General features: G+C 32.2%; 1 protein-coding gene across 1 annotated transcript; it reads right to left on the reverse strand.

The window, feature by feature from the left end:
- Positions 1–1,212: 1,212 nt before the first annotated feature.
- On the reverse strand, positions 1,213–8,947 carry LOC134245524 (von Willebrand factor A domain-containing protein 5A-like). The gene is made up of 6 exons (XM_062727809.1): positions 8,813–8,947; positions 5,804–6,006; positions 5,326–5,551; positions 4,423–4,619; positions 1,454–1,565; positions 1,213–1,328 (listed from the first exon to the last, which is right to left on the reverse strand). Exons 1-6 carry the CDS (start codon positions 8,880–8,882, stop codon positions 1,213–1,215), a joined length of 924 nt encoding a protein of 307 aa, XP_062583793.1. The 5' UTR covers positions 8,883–8,947.
- Between the last annotated feature and the right edge of the window lie 276 nt (positions 8,948–9,223).

Raw genomic sequence — 9,223 nt, forward strand, 5'->3', positions numbered from 1 at the left:
GAAACTTTTTTACAATAAAGCAAATGCCTGAATGAAGAGAACTAAGAAGGAGTTATTGCCCTAGTAAACATTTTTTATAGATTTAATAATTGATTAGATATACAAAATATGCATTTTTTTAATTCTTTAACTAAACAATATCTATTAATACACCTAATGTAAAGCATTCTTCCAAGAGATATTGTTCTGTTAGGTATGAATTAAAACTAATTACAGTTTTTGCAAGAACCTATGACATCATAGGAGGGTGGAATTACTTTAAATTGTCAACTTCCCGTACCTTTATGCAGCAATATACCTTCATCACCCGCATACGGGGTTTTTATATATAAGTAGATTCGATACGCAAGAGCAAGCTCAATATATGAAAAAAAAATAATCGAGGTAAGTAATTGACAAACAAGTTGTTAAAACAAGAAAATAAGCACTCTCGTTTATAGTCACTATTTCGTAATTTTTATGGTCGATTTAGTGGACCTGTCAGCAAATACAATTTACAAATGCTGACTGACGTTTTAATACTTATTACAAGACCATTATTTACACACTGAATTATCTATGGATTTTTTTCCGTTACTTCCCTTTTATGACAAGGAGCATACAGTGTGTCGCAGAGGTGCTGGACCGAAAAAGATCCTTCACTGTTCGAAAGCTGTATGCTAACACTAATATAACTTTTAAAGGATTACTTGTTATGGGTATTATTCACAATACAGATGTTTCAACGATGATTCCTAATACATATGTGAAATCGATGGTTCACATTATATGTGTGAAAACGATGATGAACAATTCACATGTGTAAACAATGATACATAATAAACGTGTGACTATTCACGGTAGCTCAGAGTGCTCGCCCTGTGATCGGGAAGTAGCGATTTCGAATCTCGGCCGCGACTGACCTTAGTCGATAAGAAATGGGTAGCAAGTGTTCCTTCGCCATGCGCTCGGCACTTGAATTGATAGTTGCTAGTCCCGAGACCAGGCAGGCGTTGGCACGATAAAGATCTCTCACTGCTTATTGGCCCTAGGTACAGAGTAAAGGTCAAAATTTTTAAAAAGCCCCACCCGGTAAATGGTGAGGTCTCTACATATTAAGTGAAAAATTTTCCAGTGGGATGTAAAGCAACAAACAAACAATCAGTCAATCAATCCACATGTGTTATAGATGATTCACAATATATTTTTTTTTATTTTAAAACAAACATGAAGTTAAGTCTTACCAGAACGGTCGATTATAAAAACAAATTCACACGGCACGTTTGTGTCCAAGTCTTTGAATTCTGGGGAAAAATTAATCATAAGCACATCCGTCGATAAAAATGGTTCTGTAAGAAACAAGGAAAAATTTAGGAAAAAATAATTTATTAATCGCATAAAACTTGGTCTTTGAATTAAGAAAAGTGATTGGCCAAAAAAACTGGACAGGTGTGAAAAAATTATATTTTCTTACTTTCGCTGCCTTCCTTTCCTTTCTCTAGCACTGCTCCTGGCTTTTCAAATCCTTTGTAGTGTAAAACTATTGTGAAATCAGATCCATGTTTGAGCTGTTTGGATGACGTCATCTGTAGGTCAAAATGATTAAAATCATGAAAAGTCTTAATATTATCTCAAAATCTTTTAAAAAGCATATATCTTGTTGGTAAAAAGAAAACTACAAGATATCATAGATTACACAGCTCATATCAACTGGATGAATGATTCTTTTAGTATGGTAAATTCCCATACTTTCTGCAACATTTATGCAATTTCATCTTAAAGAGCTTTCAGATAATTGAAAATGGACTTATTCAAAACTTTAGACAAGTCACACATCCAGAATATGGAATTTAAATCCAGACTCGAAGCAAGCTAGAGAGTGTTCATCCCTTGATTCATTATACCTGGAATATAAACTGAAAGGAAAAAGAAACGCACAAGAACATGATATGGGAAAATTTTCTGACTATGTGACCGAAAATTATGAAAATTGGTCGGATGTTTATTTTGGTTACTTTGCACTAAAATCACTACTCAGAACTACACAACCAGAAGATGTATGGCATCACGTAGGAGAAATGATAAAAAGTAAAAAAAAAAACAAAACACGTGCATGATAATGATGATTATTTTGTAATAAAATTTTGGAGTACCATACTTATATAATAGTGTTGCATTATGCATGTACTATGCCTAAATAGTAGGCAGGGTTTGACACATGGTGCACGAGCCGGAGGCGAGTGCACTATGTGTCAAACCCTGCCTACTATTTAGGCATAGTATATGCATAATGCAACACTATTGTTATTATTATGCTGACTGTTGTTATTATTTATGCGGCAATCCATTTGATTTTTTCCTGAAAATAATGGTGGTAACACAGCGCACTTGCAAAAACTCATTGAAAATCTTCATGCTAAAATTAGTTGCATGCTTAGTTATTTTTGGTTACTAGTATTTTCTCTAAATAAGTCATAATTTTCTGTCCCAAAGATACTCATCTTTATTTTCTGTTTTGTTAGTAAGACATTTGTTTACAGACGTGGATTCTCATTGATAATTTTCTTTTACATCCTTCAATCAAGCGCTATATAAAAAAGCGTTTTAATGACCCCATGGTATCAATTCATCTAACGATCTGTATGTAATTAGTTTGAAACTTTGTTGTACACATTTATCTAAGATTCCTTAGAATAAATATAACTGTTTTCAAATAATACTTGTCTCTTTTCTCCTTCTTGTATCAATTGTATAAATTAAGTTTATATATTTAATAAAATTCTCTTATCAGTGATCGTCTCTGTGGCGTAATCGATAAGGCATCGGACTGACAACCTCATGGTCGTGAGTTCGATTCCCGGTGAGTGCATCGAAGAATTTTATTCAAAAAATAAGGCCGTGCACTATTTCGGCATAGTATGCTTACGCTATATAAATCCTTAGACCACTATGCGAAAATAGTAGGGTATGGGTTATATAGAGACAAACTGACAGGAAGCATAATAATATGCATTAGAATTATAGACATCGTTTTTGCATATTTGCATTCAATATAAATTTCTTGCAATCGCGGTATGGCTGACGGAATCTACTGTGGATTTAGTAATTGATTTCAATATTGCATAAGTGAATAAAAATGCAAATCAATCAAATTCGCACAAAATTTTGGTAACTTGTTGATTAAAGATGAATTAAAATGTATGATAAAAATGCTTAAAAACATATTTGAAATAATTGTTTTGATTTAACTCAAAAGTTTAATATGCGTTTCTTAATCCTTTCAGTATACATACGTGATTGGTCAATATAGGTCCCATATTTACTTTAGAATAAACCTGCTGCAAAAACTTTGGCAACCCATCCTAGGCAAGCCTGGTTATTAGCATTCTAAGATGTATCTATACAATGCATGGTTTGTCTAAGTAAAATAGATAATCCCTTACGTAAGATTCTGCTGGAAAACCTTTATCTGGCCAATATCATTTGGAAAATATGGGCCACATCTAGTATGCGAATCAAGTCCAGTAGTATGCTTCCTTAGTTAATCATCAATGTAAGTTTTGCGAAAAGAGGCCATATATATAGTCACAGTGCTTAAAAATGAACCTTGAACTTTAACCTAGTAACTCATCCGGAAGATGTAGATCACATCCGGCATCTGAAGCAAGTCTGGAAGTGGGCATCCTAAGATGTATCATTAAAGCAAGTTTCAACAACATAGGGATTATAGTCACTTTAAAATGAAACTACTCTAAAACTTTGATCGGATCACTCATCTGGAAAATGTACGTGAAATTCAGCATCCGAAGTAAGACTGGAAGTGATTATACTTAGATGTTTCATCCTTGCTTGTAATATTGCTCAATATAGGGCTTAAAATTGCTTGGAAATGAGACTTGCTAAAATATATTAACCTACCATCAAAATTTTAACCTGCTCAAAGAAATGGTCATTCATAAGCTACAATTGCAGCACGTGAAAACTTAACTGGTACAGGTACAAATAACATACTATGAGCATCTTCCATGAACCTCTGATTGATATGGAAATCTGCACCAAAGAACTTTAAACTGGGACACCGACAACGACGCCAAGGTTTATAATAAGCTGCTCCCAGCTTCGTTAATTAGAGTGCACAAATGATTTAAATCATAAAAACTTTTAATAATAATAATCTCTTCAATGCTATTTTTTAATGATCATATACTTTAGGGAAACATTAATTTTGAATCAGAGAAAACAAAACGAAAAGGAGATTAAAAAAGTCAATTTTTGTATAAGACAATTTCAATTGTCACAGAAAAATATAAATTTACCATTTACAATGAATTTCAATGGCATAACAAAATTATTAAATAAATATAAAAAAGAACCTATAGTATGCATAGGCCTTTTGTAAAAAAAAAAAAAGAGTGGAAAGAAATTGTTATAGTGAGTCTATACCTTGTTATCGATTGCATCTGCCACCACATCAAACTCCATCTTGTTTTCGGAAACCATAAGGTTTCTACCTCCATCAACTTCAGCTTCCAAATTCATTGTAAAGTCTGAGCAATATATCATTCCAAAATCGCTTTCGGTTGTTTTACATGTTATTATTGTTGTGTCAGTCTCCTCAGAGTTAGATTCGTCTTTTGATGCTTTAAAGGGAAGAGTTTTCAAAGAGGTATGTATCATTACAATTTGTGGAGTGGTATCTTAATTTTACATTGAGTTTTTATTTATAAATTAAAAGTGCTAAATATTTTAGCATGGTGCTATTTATTCTATCGAATTCTTTTAAGGACAGATGATACAGACAAAAAACTGCATTCCTGGATTGGTATATATTTTATGGCCTTATGTCACTAAAAATGATGCAAAAAAATAGATTTGTAGAATATAAAGGTATTTTAAACTTTCTATGATGTTCATAGTTCTGCATCTCTGACACCATACTTATTAATCTATACAAATATTTTTTACTTCAAGTCCCATTTTTGTCAAACTTTGAATAAAAAAATAAAAATTACGCGGTGAAATCCATTCATTTTACCTATCAAAACATGACTGAAATTGTTATTTTCAATTTTTTCAAAATAAATTTGCTTGTATCATCTGTCCTTGAGAAAATCAGTTTTCGAGAAAACCCAGAAATAAGGAGTAATGTTATAGTCATAAAACTCTACTTAAGCTTAATGGATGTACAGCAGTTTATTTGAATGTGGTAGCTTAATATACATCCATCACTGTTTGTTATTTTCACTTTTCTCCTTTCCCTTTTATAATTTTCAAATCAATTTGCCTTACCCTGTAAGTTAGATACATAGATGTAACTTAGAGAGAAAAATATTCTTTCAGACTTACAACAGTCTGGAACGTATCTTGGATTTAGAACTGTTGGCAACATAAATGTCCCCGCTTTATCAGATGACAAATCCAGCTCCACTACGTAAGCAAATGTGAATTTTGCTGCTTTCTTGGCCGGGAGATTTCCGAGTTTGAGACGAAATATATCTCCAGCGTTGTCATCTTCTCCCATGTACATAGCCGTGTGACCAGAAGAAACGGCATCTTGGTATGTCTCTTTTGCCTTTGACAAAAACAAATTATATTTTTTAAACGATATGAAATAAATTAATTTTATTACACCTCATAATATTCATTCTATACAACGCTTTATCTGTTTTCTTCTAGAGAAACCAAATATGAATGTTTAGGAAAATGTGAATCCCTCGCGGGGGAATATGATTTATCTTGGCTGAATAGATCTTCATATTTCCCATAATAGTATGTGCAATAAATGTATATTATATGAATTTTGAACACAAATATGTATGTTAACCTGTGATTTCTCTTGAACCTCTGCTACAATGGTTCTACCGTCTAACTCAGCTTCAAACTTATAAACAGCTGCGTCAGAGTCGAGTGGGAAGACAAACTCTGTCTCCATGTTCTCGTCCGAGTCGTTAACATACTGAAGGTCAGAGGTCACGTTGGCGATAAATCCATGGATCGCCACCTGGATGTTGATTTTCTTTAACGGGACTGTAAAAAATTGATTTTTTCAATTAGGAAAAAAACAAATAAATTAAAAAAAATGATAGGATATTGCATGATATTGTGGTTGGATATGATTTTTGTTTAAGACTCGACCAAGGATTAAAAAATCATAACGTTTCTGATAAAAATCATTTGCAACTACAGCGTATACAATCATCAAGGGTTCCTTCTAATCCATGTTTTTACATCACTATCAATATTTTACAATGTTTAATGTAGGAATCAATTTTATTTGGCTTAAAAACTCTCATGCAAAACCAAATGTGCCGCCACAAATATGGGACATCATATAATTACATGTATTCCTGTTTTTGACGTCAAAAATACTATGAATTAGCCACCTGAGGAGTACAATATACACAGAACCCAAATGGCGAAGTGCATATTGTCCAAGTACAAAATAAACCATCGTATTGATTAAAAACAGCAACATATGTTTTATTATATGATGCAATAATTGAATGCGTATAAACCGAGGTCCTGTGTCACAGTAGGTGTTGGCATGAAAAAGATCCCTCACTGCTCAATGACCCTAAGTGCCGAGTATAGGACAAAATTTGTAGCTCTCCATCGACAAGTGGTGGCTTCTCCATATGAGTGAAAAATTCTCGAGAGTGACGTTAAACAACATATACAATCAATCAATAATATTGAATGATACAAACTCATTGAGCAGTTCATGTCATTTACTTGTTTACATTTACTGGGGTCCTTACCAGAGGCAATGAGAGAAACACGATTAAATAAATAGTCGTATTAATTTGGATTTTTTTTAGATCTATTTTATTTGCTATAAAAGAAAAAAGAATAATGCCAGGTCCTTTTATAAGATCGATTTTGAAAGGGGAGCATTATCAGGGAAAATGAAAGCTTAAAAAAATTATGACGTCATAATCAATTTCAACTTTCTTTTTCCCGTACATCTAAAACAAAGATTGTTACTTTAAATAAACCTAAAACTGACAATACAACAATAGTCTTTACATATGACAACCAAACCTTATCAGTTGTTGATGAATTTGTTTACTTAGGTGTAACTTTTTCAAGTAATGGATCTTTTGTTAGTAATAAAACTAAGCTACTTGAGCAAGGTAGGAATGCTATGTTCAGTTTACTCAAAAAAGTAAGATATTTGGATTTACCTTTAGATATTCAGCTGAAACTTTTTGACAGTATGGTAACACCCATATTACTTTATGGGTGTGAAGTAAGGGGATTTGATAATAACAATGTCATAGAAAATTTATATGTACAATTTACAAAATAATTCTAAATCTGAAAAAATCTACCCCTAATCAGGTTTTTTATGGTGAACTAGGCAGATACCCAGTAGAAATATTTATTAAGTCCAGAGTTATTGGATTTTGGTATAGACTTGTTTGTGGCAAACAAGACAAAATATCTTTTCTTTTATATAAATTGTTATTAAAACTTAGAGAACATGACTTAATGCAGGCTAAGTGGATTAATTATGTTGAAAAAACACTAAATGATTGTGGAATGGCTGAGTTATGGTCGCAACAGTTTTCTCCAACGAAAATATTGGTGTCAAAATTTTTAAAAGCTAGATTAATTGATCAATTTAAGCAGAATTGGTATGCCTGTATTTTTGAGATGCCAAAAACCCTTAATTATAGGAAATTTAAATTAGAAAATTATTTTGAAAATTATTTGATATATCTAAGAAGGGATTTGAGAAAAGCTTCATGTAAATTTAGATCTATGAATCACAGATTTCCTATTGAAAAAGGTCGATTTTGGGGAGTTGATAGAGATGAGTGTATTTGTGATCTTTGTTCCTCTAACAATTTAGGAGATAAATTCCACTACCTTTAAGAATGTTCTTTTTTCAAGAGTGAACGAAAAAAATTGTTCCAAATATTTTTTATGTTAACCCTAATGTTATTAAATTTCACGTCTTATTAAATTGTAAGGATACTAAAGTTATTTTGGGCTTGCCATGGCATTCAATTTTAAATCATATGAAAAGTTATCCCGATCCTAAATAAAATTTGCTACAAGTGTATTATCTTAAAGAAGAGGCCATGAACAAACCATCTTCGCTAGCCAAGGGTTTCCAATCCGATACCTAATCTACTCTTGTACAGTAGGTATCGGATCGGAAACCCTTGGTAGCGAAGATGTGAACAAACAAATTACCGTTTTCTGAAAGACTGTAGGCAATATGAAAATGAAAAAAAAACTCCCATATTCATATTTGGTATTCTTAATTTTTCATTGAAAATGACAGTTTAAACTATGGTTTTTCAACTTGTTTTCCTACAAATTATGCTCCGAAACACCTTATTTGATCAAGCTAAAGTTGCAAAGCATCATTAAAGGAATTTATTTCTCAAATTTGATAAATCTGCAGGCATCTTTCATTTACTAGATCTTGACCTTAAGGTCGATGGATGTTTATTTAGATTGATGTAAAGAAAATAAATTCTTATATACACCATTTATGTCACCTGGTGGTAATTATAATGTAGTATTTTTTTACATTGTTGGAGGTGTAAAAATTACTTCAATATCATATACAAAAATATCCAATGAGTGATGTCCATGGAATAAACAAGTTAACATGGGATACAAAAGAAATAACAGCATAGTAACAGCATAGTACAGAAAATTCCAATTACTTCCTTAATTGGGACTTTTAAACAAGACCCATTTAAAATATGAATGGGAAATAAAGATAATACCTCAAAGGGGATCTCTAAAATATTTTGTCATTAAATATATCCTAGATGCACACGATACAATGTCCTGTTAAACATGTGTAACTCACCACATCGATTTTCGGTCAGTGACATAAGTCCATACCTGGATCCACGACTCATGATTGTTATAGGTGGCATCTCACCCTTAAAGGTTACAATGCTGAATTAGCAATGGCAAACTTTCAGTAGAATAAAAAAAATAAGATAATGCTAAATAAATATGCAATGTTTGGTGTGCTTGAATCCTAGATATAAATACATTTAAACAAAGAAGAATTTGAAGTAAAGTCAAACTGTGAACTTATAATAAAACATGCAATCCTATTTCTTTTCTCTATCTGCTGTTTGTGTTACAGTGGCTTCATTTCAAAACATTGTACAAAAAGGGAAAGGATGATCAGTTAGTTATAGCAACATAAGCATCTTCTGTCTGATGACAGGAAATACCTATCTGCACCATGAACATTCACAGGTCATTA

The sequence above is a fragment of the Saccostrea cucullata genome, unplaced genomic scaffold (assembly GCF_032062105.1).
Source record: "Saccostrea cucullata isolate Sc308-1 unplaced genomic scaffold, CSIRO_AGI_Scuc_v1 ctg13761, whole genome shotgun sequence".
Classification (NCBI taxonomy): Eukaryota; Metazoa; Mollusca; class Bivalvia; order Ostreida; family Ostreidae; genus Saccostrea; species Saccostrea cuccullata.

Coding starts and splice junctions, on each gene's coding strand:
- LOC134245524 (XM_062727809.1), bottom strand. CDS start 8,882: ATGCCACCTATAACAATCATGAGTCGTGGATCCAGGTATGGACTTATG. Junction 5,552..5,803: donor AGGTTCAAGAGAAATCACAG/GTTAACATACAT, acceptor TTTTTGTCAAAG/GCAAAAGAGACATACCAAGA. Junction 4,620..5,325: donor AAGATACGTTCCAGACTGTT/GTAAGTCTGAAA, acceptor TTCCCTTTAAAG/CATCAAAAGACGAATCTAAC.